Raw genomic sequence first — 14,793 nt, forward strand, 5'->3', positions numbered from 1 at the left:
TTGTATGAATAACATTGTATGGGCTTCCCCAGTAGCTCAGCAGTAAAGAATCAGCCTGCAATGTGGGAGACATGGGTTCGAGCCCTGGGTCAGGAAGATCCCCTGGAGAAGGGAATGGCAAGCCACTCCAGCATTCTTGCCTGGAGAACTCCATGGACAGAGAAGCCTGGCGGGCTCTAGTCCATGGAGTCACAAAGAGTTGGACATGACTGAGCAACTAACACACACACACACACACACACACGAATAATATACAGAATATTGCCAACACAATTTTTTTTTTACAATCTGACTAGTGATTAAACACTGGAGAAGGAAATGGCAACCCACTCCAGTGTTCTTGCCTGGAGAATCCCAGGGACGGGGGAGCCTGGTGGGCTGCCGTCTATGGGGTCACACAGAGTCGGACATGACTGAAGTGACTTAGCAGCAGCAGCACCAATGATTAAACACAAACAACTTGCAACTTTATCTTCTGTTCCTTTTACACTGATTGAGAGGGTCTTATATCACATAGAATTTTGGACTTATGTGCTCAAACATTAGACAGTGCTAGTCCAACTCCTTTCAATGCTTAGGTCAAGAAACCAATAAATACCTTCCATCATCTTCTTTTCACACACCCTGGATCCAGCATGCCTTTAAACCAGGGTCAAGTCTGTAGGCCTCTCTGATTTATGTCTGAGTTAAACTCTAACCGACCTACAGCTGCTTCTGTAAAACAATCTGCTACACAGGCACCTCACTATTCTCGAATGAAAATGTTAGTCCATGAGCTCATCTTCTGAAGGATGTAAGGGCCTTGAAGTGGTGCCTCAGTTTATTCATAAACATCTCCCTGAAGTGATCTCCCAAAAGGAAATAGAAGACAGGGTTGATGACACTGTTCAGAAAGGCCAACGGCCTTGTCAAGATGTACAGGGAGTTGATGATGGCTTCAGTGCATGGGGACTTCTTCCAGGTCTCCAGGCGTGAAGCAATCCGGACGTTTCGCATGACATGGTAAGGAGTAAAAAGCACAGAGAAGATCACAACTGCCATGATGACTAAGTGGAGAGGCTTCTCAAGGGGCAAAGCTGTAGTGAGCTGCCTGTTCCTCTGCTTTAGAAAGAGAGCAATCTTGAAATAAAAGAAGCACATCACAAAAAGGGGAATGAGAAAGCCCAGAAAGGTTAGACACATGCTATAAATGAGGCTTTGATTGGGGTCCCCAGAACTTGCATAATCAGTACAGTTGGTGCTATTGTCATCAGAATGTATAAAAAGAAGTATGGGCAGGAGCTCTAAGGTTACTAAACCCCAAATGGCTAAAGATATTAAAATAGCAAATGCTTTCTTTTGCAGAAGGTGTTCCCGGAAAGGATAGTTCACGAGCAGATATCGATCAATGCTGATAAAAGTGAGGAAGAGAATACTGGTATAGAGGTTGGCATGAAGTACATATCGGTTGCTTATACACAGCACATACCCATATGTCCATTCTCTCTGGGCATAGTTTCTCATCAGCATGGGAAGGGTACACAAAAAAGCCAAGTCACAGATAGAGAGGTTGAAGAGGTAGATGTTACTGCTGTTCCAGTTCTTCAGGCAGAAGAGGTAGCCAAAAACAACAGCAGTATTCCCAAGGATTCCCACAATAAACTCAATGCCATAAAAAATGGGAAGGTAGCAGCTTTCCAGGGCAGTCTGCACGGCCTGCCAGTGTTCACAAGTTGCATTCCATTCCTAAAGAAAGGAGAGAAAACATAAGGATGAATCACTAAAGTAAGACTGAAAAAACTACAAAAAATCATTGCCTTCATTATTAGCATCATGATCAACATCATCATCATCATCAAATAACACTTAAAATTTGAACTGCAGAGAGTTGGTTACATTAGTAAGGAGTGTGTATGTATAATACATAATTATATGCCTACATATCATTAATATATTATTTTTACCTATACTTATTGAGATCCTGGAATGTGAAGTCAAGTGGGCCCTAGAAAGCATCACTATGAACAAAGCTAGTGGAGGTGATGGAATTCCAGTTGAGCTATTCCAAATCCTGAAAGATGATGCTGTGAAAGTGCTGCACTCAATATGCCAGCAAATTTGGAAAACTCAGCAGTGGCCACAGGACTGGAAAAGGTCAGTTTTCATTCCAATCCCAAAGAAAGGCAATGCCAAAGAAGGCTCAAACTACCACACAACTGCACTCATCTCACACGCTAGTAAAGTAATGCTCAAAATTCTCCAAACCAGGCTTCAGCAATATGTGAACCGTGAACTTCCAGATGTTCAAGCTGGTTTTAGAAAAGGCAGAGGAACCAGAGATCAAATTGCCAACATCCTCTGGATCATGGAAAAAGCAAGAGAGTTCCAGGAAAACATCTATTTCTGCTTTATTGACTATGCCAAAGCCTTTGACTGTGTGGATCACAATAAACTGTGGAAAATTCTGAAAGAGATGGGAATACCAGACCACCTGACATGCCTCTTGAGAAACCTGTATACAGGTCAGGAAGCAACAGTTAGAACTGGACATGGAACAACAGACTGGTTCCAAATAGGAAAAGGAGTATGTCAAGGCTGTATATTGTCACCCTGTTTATTTAACTTCTATGCAGAGTACATCATGAGAAATGCTGGACTGGAAGAAACACAAGCTGGAATCAAGATTGCCAGGAGAAATATCAATAACCTCAGATATGCAGATGACACCACCCTTATGGCAGAAAGTGAAGAGAAACTCAAAAGCCTCTTGATGAAAGTGAAAGTGGAAAGTGAAAAAGTTGGCTTAAAGCTCAACATTCAGAAAACAAAGATCATGGCATCTGGTCCCATTACTTCATGGGAAGTAGATAGGGAAACAGTGGAAACAGTGTCAGACTTTATTTTTCTGGGCTCCAAAATCACTACAGATGGTGACTGCAGCCATGAAATTAAAAGACACTTACTCCTTGGAAGGAAAGTTATGACCAACCTAGACAGTATATTCAAAAGCAGAGACATTACTTTGCCAACAAAGGTCTGTCTAGTCAAGGCTATGGTTTTTCCTGTGGTCATGTATGGATGTGAGAGTTGGACTGTGAAGAAGGCTGAGCGCTGAAGAATTGATGCTTTTGAACTGTGGTGTTGGAGAAGACTCTTGAGGATCCCTTGGACTGCAAGGAGATCCAACCAGTCCATTCTGAAGGAGATCAGCCCTGGGATTTCTTTGGAAGGAATGATGCTAAAGCTGAAACTCCAGTACTTTGGCCACCTCATGCGAAGAGTTGACTCATTGGAAAAGACTCTGATGCTGGGAAGGATTGGGGGCAAGAGGAGAATGGGATGACAGAGGATGAGATGGCTGGATGGCATCACTGACTCAATGGACGTGAGTCTGGGTGAACTCCGGGAGTTGGTGATGGACAGGGAGGACTGGCGTGCTGCAATTCATGGGGTCGCAAAGAGTCGGACATGACTGAGCGACTGATCTGATCTGATTGAGATCTTTTGAACTATATGCTAGACACGGATGACAGTTTTGAATAAAATAACATTCCCCATCTCAAATGACTTTTCCTCTCTTGGGAAAAATCAAGAAAGAAATAAGTGCATGTCACATAATGAAAAAGATTGTCAGACAAAAGGAAAAGCACACACAAAGGTCCAGAGATGGAAACATGCATAGAGGACTTGACAAACAGCAAAAAGACCAAGAGAAACTGCAGTGAAATAAGTGAGAAGTCAAATTAATTATGTCTTTAGGATTGACTTGGTCCATAGCAAATCACAGTAGTTCAACAAATTCTCTGAGCTATGTTTAACTGAACCATAGACTAGAAGAGGAAATAGCGATTCTTACAACTTCAGTCTTACAATTTTAATGGCTTTGATTTTGTTTCCATATTGACAAAGGATTATGCTTATTGTATTATGTTTATAAAATACAACTCCTGTCTTTTAATTTTGCAACAAGAGAACATATTTATTGACATATGCCAAGCACATCACAAATATTATCTCTAATTTTCAGAAAAATCCATTTAACTCAATTCCACTTCCATCCCATTAGACATAAGAAAAACCTGGGTTGAAGAATTAAATTACTAATCACAGGTCACCAAATGTCAGGGCCAGAATTTGCCCTGCAGCCCACGGCACTGCACACAGTGGATCCTTCACTGTAAAATTGAGCAGGCTAATTTGAAGAACCGAGCAGATTGGTTTCACTCTGTATTTGAAGTTATGTGAGTTTACTGTTCTCTCACATTACCAGCAATTTACTACATTTCTCATTGTCATACCTTTCCAATTTTTTCAAACCTCTGTCCTAGTCATCATTAGCAGATGGTTTTGCCTGTGAATCCCTGAGAAGAACCTGGTCATTGGGTGTCCACTCTCTGGTTCCTGCCTCTCTTACTATCCTCTCCTCCTTCCTTCCTGTGACAACAGAAAATATCTATTTCTCTTGGCTTACTTCAGATTAAACTCATCCCTGAGTTCTTAAGATTCCTACATGTTAGTCATCATCTTTTCAGCCTCTCTATCTCAACTTCATCCTTTCCAATGGCTCTTATATACTCTCATCTTGTCTTAAAAGCAAGGCATATATAAGATTAAACAACTCTCCCTGGTTTCACATGTTCCTCTCCTTGTCATACATTGATCAACATTGGAGCTGTCTTCACTAATTAGTTTGACATCCTGACACTGTATTCCTTTTTCAACCTACTTTAGTTTGGCTTCCACCAAAATGGCCTCCCCATTACTCCATCTAATGCTCATTTTTTCAGTCATCTTATCTGAAGCCTCTTCATACAGATATGTTTCTCCGTTTTTCATAGAAAAACTCCCTTCTTTTGTCTTCTGTGACATGAAAATCTCCTAATTTTCCTTTCTTTCCCTCCCTGGTTGTGTTTTGAAGACTCTCTTGTGGTCTAAGCCTTCAAGGCCTAAGCATTAAATGTTGACTTCCTCGAGGATCAATACTGAATCCCTTCTTTATCTAAACTCCTTTCTTTATCATATCCCTTCTTTTCATGTCCATGGTGTCGATGGCATTGTCAATACCATAGACCTGAGTTTGAGCAAACTCTGGGAGATAGTGAAGACACGAAAGCCTGGTGTGCTGCATGCAGTCCATGGGGTCACAAACAGTTGTTGGCATCTGAACAACAATCTAGATGCCTGGATGATCCAATCCACTTTCTATCTTTAATGACCATCCATATATCCACCTATCAATGTACATCTGAGCCCAGCCCTGTCTTATAAGTGCTAGTGGTTTATAGTTATTACCATAGATTGATCTCTCAGAGGTGCCTGTCTCTAGAAATCCTATATAAGTTCTCCAACTTCCTTCTCAATCTTGCTGTACCTCCACCTAACTCAGTAAATGGCCACACCATTTACTGAAATGTTCACCTTAGACATCTGAGCAATGTCCTTGAAGTCATCTGTAGCTCACCTCCAATAATGAATAAACAACCTTGTGTTGTTGACTTCAATGTCTGGATATTTCTCTAATTCATCACTATTGCTTCATATTTTTCATCACTATTCTAATTCAGGCCACCAGCATCTGAGACTATTCGATATTCTCCTATTGTCTTCTCACATCTTCCCTGGCCCCCTTTCAGTCTACTTTCAACATGATAGCTAAACAATATTTAAAACCTGCAATCAAAATTCTGATCATATTTCTCTCTGCAACCAAAAGGCTTGAATGATTTGCACAGTCTAAGGAATAAGTCCATAATTTTTAGTGAGACTTCAATACTTGCATGGTCTAGCTCCTGGACTCCACTTCAACCTCATCTAGTATTATTCTCCTCCTTTCTCATCTTTCTTCCTGTAGTTTGCACGCACAGAGAATTTTCCTAATGTTAAGTTTGTTGGATTTTTCACTGACCTTTTATATGATCTTTACTCCATCACATCTCTGTCTTACATCTCTGCTTCTTTCAGACTTCAGTTTAAGTGCAATTCTCCAAGATAGGTTCTGACTCCCCAGTCTAATTAGCCCCCTGCCCACTGTATACTTAGTTTTTTCTTAGCATTTCTCACAACTTTATCTTACATAGTTTTTCTTCTATACCTGGTACTGGTCTATAAATAATCGCTTAGTGGAAAGAGGAACATAAACACTTGACTTTTTACAAAGCATTTTTATAAATACTTCCTCTGAGGTCTAGTAAGTGGTAAGTCCACCAAATTAAGCTCCTTGTTCTATTTCCACATAAAAGATGATGCTATATATATAGTATGACAGTGAAAACATTAGTCACCAAGTTGTGTCTGACTCTTTCGCCACCCCATGGACTGTAGCCTTCCGGTCCCTCTGTCCATGGAATTATCCAGGCCAGAATACTGGAGTGGGTTGCCATTCCCTTCCCCAAGGGATCTTTCTGACCCGGGGACCAAACTCAGGTTTCCCACATTGCAGGCACAGTCTTTCCCATCTGAGTCACCAGGGAAGCCCTATATATAGTATGACTAATATTCAAAATTAGCAATAAGTAGTAGCAATATCTATGATTTAGAAATATAATTGTAGAAGGTAAAATTTAATATATATCTTCTAGGATCAATTTTAAAAATTTAAATTAGCTAAAAAAATTGAAATTTACATATGAAGTTAAAAAACCTCAGAAAGTTCAGGACAGATACTAAAATATTCCTATTGATGAGATTCCAAATAATTTTTATTCTGTCCTTTATGCTTTTGGTTTATTTGGACTGTCTATTTTTACTTCCAAATCAGCATGTGTGATATTAAACATTTCTAGAAATGCAGTAGAAGTTCAATGGTATTTACAAAATACAGGCTTTATTTTTCAGCTCACTGATAATTTTCCAACATTATTTTTTTACTCTATTCCCAGTGACTTCCCATTCCATGATTCTGGACGTTCTCTCTTCCTTGCCTTCTGTGACATGGCAATCTCCTTGTTGTCCTTTTTCCTCTCTTTGTAGACACTTTTACAGTCTAATATTTCTTTGCCCATGTTGTAAATATTAGTTTTTCAGGTTCATTTCTAGGCAACTTTCAAAATGTTGGTGCATGCACCCAAATGAATTTTTTTTTAATTTTATTTTATTTTTAAACTTTACATAATTGTATTAGTTTTGCCAAATATCAAAATGAGTCTGCCACAGGTATACATGTGTTCCCCAAATGAATATTAAACCAGTAGGAAGTTTCATTACGACAAGAAGCTTACTCGTTTCATTTTTGAATTTCCTCTTTTTCTAATTACAATTCTTTCTGCCTAGTCAGTGCTTAAATGTACTGACTTATGGCAACAGCTTATGTGTAGCATAAACATTTGGCTGCCATGAAAGTAAGGGTAAGGTTGTCTAACATTTTCAGACCACTATAACCTCAACTGGACCCACTATTTTTAGATTTCAATTTGTATGAGTGTGTCTTTAGTGTGGTAATCACAGTACAAATGGAAGTAACCTAGTCCTTTAAGCAAAATTCTTGTTGAAGATGAACTTCCCTCATGAAAAATGAATATTCTTTTTGCTTTTTAGTGGTTAAATTCTTAAATTTCAGAAATAGAAATCATGATAAATATGTTATAGCTGATTTGGAAAATTATTTTTAACAGATTTTTTTTTATTAGATGTTGGCAATTAAAGTGAAACCTTTAATTATATTTATAAAAATATATCTAGACTTGTTAGAGTTATTAAACTATAAATAATATTCAAATTACATAAGTAGATCACTAGTTCTCATTTTTAATTTGGGAACAAAGTGTTACTTTAATTGTATTCAGCTTTTTAAAAATGTACATTTTTGACACAAATTTAAAACTGTTTGATCATCTATTAGCTTTTAAAGTGTTTTTCTTATAATCATCAAAGTAAGATAAAGAACATTTATGAAATTTTAATTCTTAACTACTTCAAGACTATTTAGCAATATAAATATTTATAAACAAATTGCTTTTTCACTGATAATTTGAATGAAAATATTTACACTGAAAAGATATAATCATTCAATATGAATGACTTCATCTTTTATATATTTTTGTATATTCCAGAAATTATACCAGAAATCAAAGGATTAAAGGCTGATAGAATGGTTTCAAATTGTGTGTTTATGAAGCTCTTTAAAAATACTTAACCAACTATTGAAAGTTCTGGAAGTTATAATAGCAACAGTTTCTACAATTTTCTCCTTTCCCTTGGTGAACTATAAATATCCTTAAAGGATATAATTTTTACAAACAAATGCTAAATCTCATTTTTAGAATGCCTTAAAATTTCTTCTGACACATTATTTTCTGAGCATGCAATTATTATACATTATAGATTTTTCATCTGATTTAGAAACTTCAGTTATTTTCTATAAGTATTTATATTTATCTAAATAAGTCTAATTATTCTTTTTGTTGAAATATGTTACCAAGAATTAGCAAATAAAATAAATAACCCCCTTTTAATAAATTAGATTTACATTTGACAATTGAAACAAGACATATAATTTGGCAAAAAAAATGTAGAGGAAACAGCTATGACTTTCTTTTGGCTTCTTTTGCTGTTCGTTGTGTACTTACAAATGACAGTTCAGAAAGTTCATTTAAACACTGCTTAAAATCCTAATTGCTCACAGACCACTTTTAAAAGAAACCCCTAACTAATGGGAGGTCTAGATTACTTTATACACCTGGACAACATGAATTGCATTAGAGCTTACCATTTTGTCAGGAGGCCTGATCCCTCAACAGAAATTTTTTGCCAGCAACTTGATTCAGCTTCTGATCCAGTGCTGTGCTGCTGACCATAGTTAGTGCAGTCTCATTTGCATATCACGTGGCCAAGATTAATAATTCAGAAGTTCCGGGAAAATGTCAAACCTCCAAGTCATGTAAGGAACTTCCTGAGAAGTTGAGACATAAACTATTCATTTTATGGAAAACACATTTCACAAATAGATTTTCAAAAGGCTACTGCTGAAATTATTCCTTTCACTAGCAAAACAGCAGAGAAGCACTCATTATTTCCATGTTTATTTGTTTATTTAAATAATAAGAAAATGTAAGCACTGTATGTTTGGTTTACAACTGCTTCTGCTTTTTCTCCAGTTTTCAAATTCACAAATTTTGGTGAATTCTGTATCAGGCATATAATAACTAAACAACTATTATCAACAAGTTCGAGGGAAATATAAAACTGAAAATTTGAAGGCAAATCTGGATATTGCTGTCAGAGTACTAATAAAAGGGATACTAGAGTTTTAGGCATTTTCATTTTATTTTCAGTGGTTAAAAACAAGAGACACTTAAAAAAAATACATCAGGTGGCCAGGGATTAGGGAGAAAGGTGACAGCTAAGACAACCTCAGTAGAAGGCAATTTACACATCCCAAGCAATGCTCTGCATAGCACCTGGAAACATATAACCACCATTTCAAACAGGAAACACACCTGGCTTTTCTGAGGATTATATTAGATTTATACTCAAGCAAACACTCAGTCTGCTTTATTTGAAGCCTAGTAATGATGCTGAGAAAGATCCTAAATTGTGAGGCAGTAGTCATTTAATTTGAATGCCTTGAAAGTTTAATGTTGAATTGGCAGTGACAGGCAAAAGCCCCCAAAGAAACTATTGCATTCAGCCCTCCTAGTCAAGTATTTCACCTTTTCTGATATATAAAGAGCCCCAAACTCAGAAACCTAAAAAATAAAATTTATAAATAAATACATACACATAAGTATGGCTTCCCTGGTGGCTTGGATGGTAAAGAATCTGCCTGCAATGCAGGAGACCCAAATTTGATCCTTGGGTCAGAAACATCCCTGAAGAAGGGAATGGCTATCCACTCAAGTATTCTTGCCCAGAAAATTCCATGGACAGAGGAGCCTGGTGGGCTACAGTCCATGGGGTTGCAAAGAATTGAGCACACCTGAGTGTCTAACACAAACACACATTATATACTTAACAGTATATGCATACATTGAAATACAAATGTACTCATATATGAAATGTATGTATATTTAATACTGTCTTTATAATTTGTTGAATTATTGTGATATGCCAGGTATTGCACTAAGCACCTTTTTGTATTGAATACTTATAAAGATCCTCCGAGGTTTTTTACTGCTTCTAAAATTTTCTCACTCTACAGATTAAAAAACACTGAGGCTTAGAGAGATTAATTAACTTTCTCAAGGTCACAGAGTCAGTAAGGAGAGGGATCTGAGTTTAAACATATATATTTTAATTCTAAACACACCTACTTTGATCCTTAACTGCCTCCAAGATAGAGTGATGATACTTTTGATGGACACCACGGATTGAATCAAAGATTGAAAATTAATGCAACTATTTTTCAGAAATTCAACTCTCTTTTACTCTTAAAATAAAGGATAAAAACATCATTTTCTGTCTATAATTTTAAAAGGGCAAAAAGCAAAGCATTTGAATGACCCATACCAGGCCTACTAATTTTAAACAAATTAGCACAGACCACCCCCACTTCCCCCCTGCCCGGTACATGGACACATTTCACAGGTTTCTGCCATCATTCTGAGGGGATGCAGGGCAATTCCTTCTTTGTGGGATGGTGGGAGTTCCCCAGAACTTCCTCTTTCTTCTCCCCACATCCTGACTGCCATCTCACTCTGGACTGTTAAGATGAAAAGTGGTCTTCACTTCTCCTTTCTCATAGCACCAGTAATGATTACTGGTAGCCTTGGTTCCCTCCCAAGTTTTTCTTCACCAAAGGTCGTATTGCCTCAGGATGTTCTCACTGGAGAAACCAGAGGGCTTCTGAGACAGACTCAACAAGAGGTCTCTACTACTTCCTTTCTATTATGAGGCTTTACTGGAGGGCTTCCCAGGTGGCCCTAGTGGTAAAGAACCCACCTGCCAATGCAGGAGATGCAGGAGACCCAGGTTGGATCCCTGGGTAGGGAAGATCCCCGGAGAAGGGAATGGCTACTCTCTCCAGTGTTCTTGCCTGGGAAATCTTATGGACAGAGGAGCCTGGTGGGCTACAGTCCATGGGGTCACAAAAGAGTTGGACATGACTAAACAGCAACAACAACAGCAACATGGGGTAGATCTTAATAGCAAAATAAATGCTGGGTATTATAGAAGTTTATAATAAATGAGAAGGTTTCTTCAGAATAATCATATCAATCTAATGCCATTAGTGTTAGAATATTTGCTGCCCAGGAATATCCATTTGAAAATGACCTTACAAAAGGCAGCTTGGTGAAAAAAGATTAGTGAATTCTCACAAGGCTTTGCCTTTTAGTTTCTGTATGCACCTTGAAAACATAATGAAATTTTGTTTCCTTGTTTGGAAATAATTCCTATTCCTTAAATCTCGAACTGTTCATAGTATCAAATGAGATAATATGTGAAAATTCAATGGGTTAAGAATGTGAGAGCAGTTCATACATACCAGGGGCACCAATCAGGAAATTCAACAGGACAAAGAATGGAGTGAGAAAGACAATCAAAGTATTAATTAAATCCAGTGTGAATAATAACTTTAATATTTTTGAACACTCACTCTATAACAACGTGGTGTTTATTTTTTGTTTTATTTATTTATTTTCTTGGCCGCACCACACCATGTGCGGGGATCCCCAAGCAGCAACCAAACCTGCTCCCCAGCACAGTGGAGGGATGGCTCCGTAACCACTGGACCAACAGGGAATTCCCAACATTGTGTATATTAATTCCTTTAATATATATAAGAACTGAATGCAGTGCATATTATTACTGATCTTGGGTGGCCTTGGCATACAGTTACTTGAAGCAGGTTTTGGTTCCAGGCCAGAGATTGAAGTCAGGCTGCAGCAGTGAGAACTCTGAATCCAAGCCACTAAACCACCATAGGCAGTGGCCAGTGGCAAAGCCCTGGCCTGTCAGCTGTGTCGTAATGAATTTCCTGGTAAAGATGGGGAGTAGTGAAACAAGTAAAGTACTTATTATCAGGAAAAAGGGCACATGTGGATAGATACATAGGCAGACTCTGAGAGAGTTGTGCCTTTGTGGTAGATTGAATTGCTTTTATGGGGCATTTCTTCCTGTTTTCCTTTGGCCAATCATCCTGCTTTGCCTGGTTTCGATTCCCATATTTAGTTTACTTCAGGATCCTCCCATAAGTGCACATGCATGTCTTAGCCAAGATGGATTGTGGGGAAGAGGCCTAAGGGTAGATTGACATCACTTGCTATGGTGATGCCCCCTCACTTTTAACCTCCTTGGAGCCTTTCTGCACAAATGTCTCCTTGACTTCAATATTGAGGAATATGTGTCTTTTATCTTTTATCACTGACTCAATGGACAGGAATATGAACACACTCTGGAAGACAGTGGAGGACAGAGGAGTCTGGCGTGCTGCAGTCCATGGGGTTGCAATGAGTCAGACACGACTTAGCAATTCAACAACAGCATCTCTTATCTGGGCAGGCCCTGCTCCTCTCCCACTCCTGTCCATAGGGGATGAACTCCAACTGCTTAGCCTTGGGTCTATTTATCTGTGGTCTCTTTACTATGTCTAATTTTCAAATAAAGAAACTGAGGCCAAAAAAGATTAAATAACTTTCCACAATCACGCAGCTAGTAAGTGACTGGGCTATAATTTGAAGGTTTGTGTGTTTGACTCCTGAACCCAAGCCTTTATTAATTTGTTGCCCTCATGGTAAAGAGGAAAATATTAGGTCAAAATATAAAATTACTGACACTGTACAATTTTTACTTTACATATGGCAATTTACTGTGTTTTAACCTAATAAAAATAAGTTTAAAACTAACATTCAGTTTAATTACTAGTTATCAGTTTTATTGGTTATCAAATTTAAGTATTTAAGTCTGACAACTAAAGATAATAGAACATTTTAGATAAGAAACCAGACAACTAGACACATTTAAAATAAATAAGTGGTTTTGGAAAAGTTCTACTAGCAACAGCCCTAGGCATGTTTACCAGACACATTTTTTTCAACATCAGGAACAAGTCTGAGTGGAAAATAAGCTTGTCTAAGGGTCATACTGACCATCAAGGAATCACAAGCAGGGAAAGAGGAGAACAATTAATTTAATCCAAGGAATTTCTCCTAAACCCTTCTGGGTAGTAATAGTAACAATATGACTCCAAAGAAGTTGAAAGGAAACAAGAAGATTATTTTGGTGTTGCTGTGCTAGGAGGATTTACCCAAGGAAATCTAGGTATATCTCAAGTCAAAGAATGGGTTTAGATAGGAAAAGAAAAATTAAAAGATCAGCAGAATAGAAAACATAATAGAAAGTATATGTAGACTGTCTCTGAAAAGTGAAAGTGAAAGTGTTAGTCACTCAGCTGTGTCTGACTCCTGGCAACCCCAGAGACAGTAGCCCTCCAGGCTCCTCTGTCCATAGAATTCTCCTGGCAAGAATACTGGAGTGGGTTGCCATTCCCTTCTCCAGGGGATCTTCCCAACCCAGGGACTGAACCTGGATCTCCTGCACTGCAGGCAGATTCTTTACCATCTGAGCCACTAGGAAAGCCCAGATTGGCTCTAAACTCTTCCATATTCTAAAATTCAAACAAACCTCTATTGGCCAAATTTACTTTACCATGGAGAGTAGTTCATCCAAGATGGGCATTCCAGCAGAGGCAAAACAATCTATTTCTTCTATATATAAAAATCCTTGGGACTTCACTGGTTGTCCAGTGGCTAAGACCCCATGCTCCCAATGTGGGAGGCCAGATTCAAGCCCTGGTCAGGGAACAAGATTGCACACGCTGCAACTAAGGGTTTGCATGCCACAACTAAGATCCTGCATACTGCAACTAAGACCTGGTACAGTCAAATAAATATTAAGAAAAAATCCTTGTCATGTAAGAATCACATTAGTAATGAGAATTTGTACAACATTGATACTTCTTTGTTTCTTATCCAAGTAAATAAAAATCATGTTTATCATTTCTCAGCAAAATTCAGAAGAAATATGTTCTGCTAAATAAAAATGTTACTTGTTAAAAATATCTGGCTATAGCTGAAAAAGGTTCTAAGTGTTTTTGAGCTAGTAGTAGTCCAACATACAGCAAACTCACCTTTTAATTTCCAGTTTATACTCCAAAATTCCAACAGCTAGATGACTTTTTAATGATATATGATAGCGATAACCATCAGTGTCTCCCTACAGAAAATAATGTTGTCTTGTTTGCCTGACATAAAATTCAAATATTTATGTGAAATTATGGCAATTTTTTTTTATTTTTAATTATCAATGACCAAGGCACAGACTTTTTGTTTAAAAAAGAGAGTTTGCCTGAAATATTGAAATAATTGATTCATTTAATTTGTTATCGTACTCCTCAGTGTTTTTCAGTCAGATTTATTGTATTTTGTACAAACCTGATTGATTCTTGGAATGTTTTGTATTACTTACAAAAACAAAACAAAAAGCAGCTAGTTCATTGTTTTGATGTACATATAAGCACTTTTCAATTGGACAGTAATTAATCACTCCTTATCTTGCCTTCTTGCTTGTTCAAATATATACCCTTGGAATATATAATAAGAAAGCAGTATGTTTGAATCTCACTGAGCATTTTATAATCAAATTGAGAGATTTTTAAAATTCCCCTGTGTATGAAAAATATGTTATTAAGAGAGTAAACTCTCTGTGATTGCCTTAGTTATTAAATTTAAAAAATTACCTGTTTCCACCTATATATTCCTGGAATACAGTGTCAAGTGGGTTTTAGGAAGAATCACTATGAGCAAACCTAGTGGAGGTGATGGAATTCCAGTTGAGCTATTTCAAATCCTAAAAGATGATGCTGTGAAAGTGCTGCACTCA

At 37.7% G+C, this 14,793-nt stretch overlaps 1 protein-coding gene across 1 annotated transcript; it reads right to left on the minus strand.

Annotated features, from left to right (window-relative positions):
• Positions 1–325: 325 nt before the first annotated feature.
• On the minus strand, positions 326–8,780 carry SUCNR1 (succinate receptor 1). Its single transcript, XM_006075627.4, has 2 exons — positions 8,684–8,780; positions 326–1,725 (listed from the first exon to the last, which is right to left on the minus strand). The coding sequence occupies exons 1-2, from the start codon at positions 8,684–8,686 to the stop codon at positions 778–780; spliced, it is 951 nt and encodes a 316-aa protein (XP_006075689.1). The 5' UTR covers positions 8,687–8,780; the 3' UTR covers positions 326–777.
• Positions 8,781–14,793: the final 6,013 nt, after the last annotated feature.

This window comes from Bubalus bubalis, chromosome 1, assembly GCF_019923935.1.
Source record: "Bubalus bubalis isolate 160015118507 breed Murrah chromosome 1, NDDB_SH_1, whole genome shotgun sequence".
Taxonomy (NCBI): domain Eukaryota; kingdom Metazoa; phylum Chordata; class Mammalia; order Artiodactyla; family Bovidae; genus Bubalus; species Bubalus bubalis.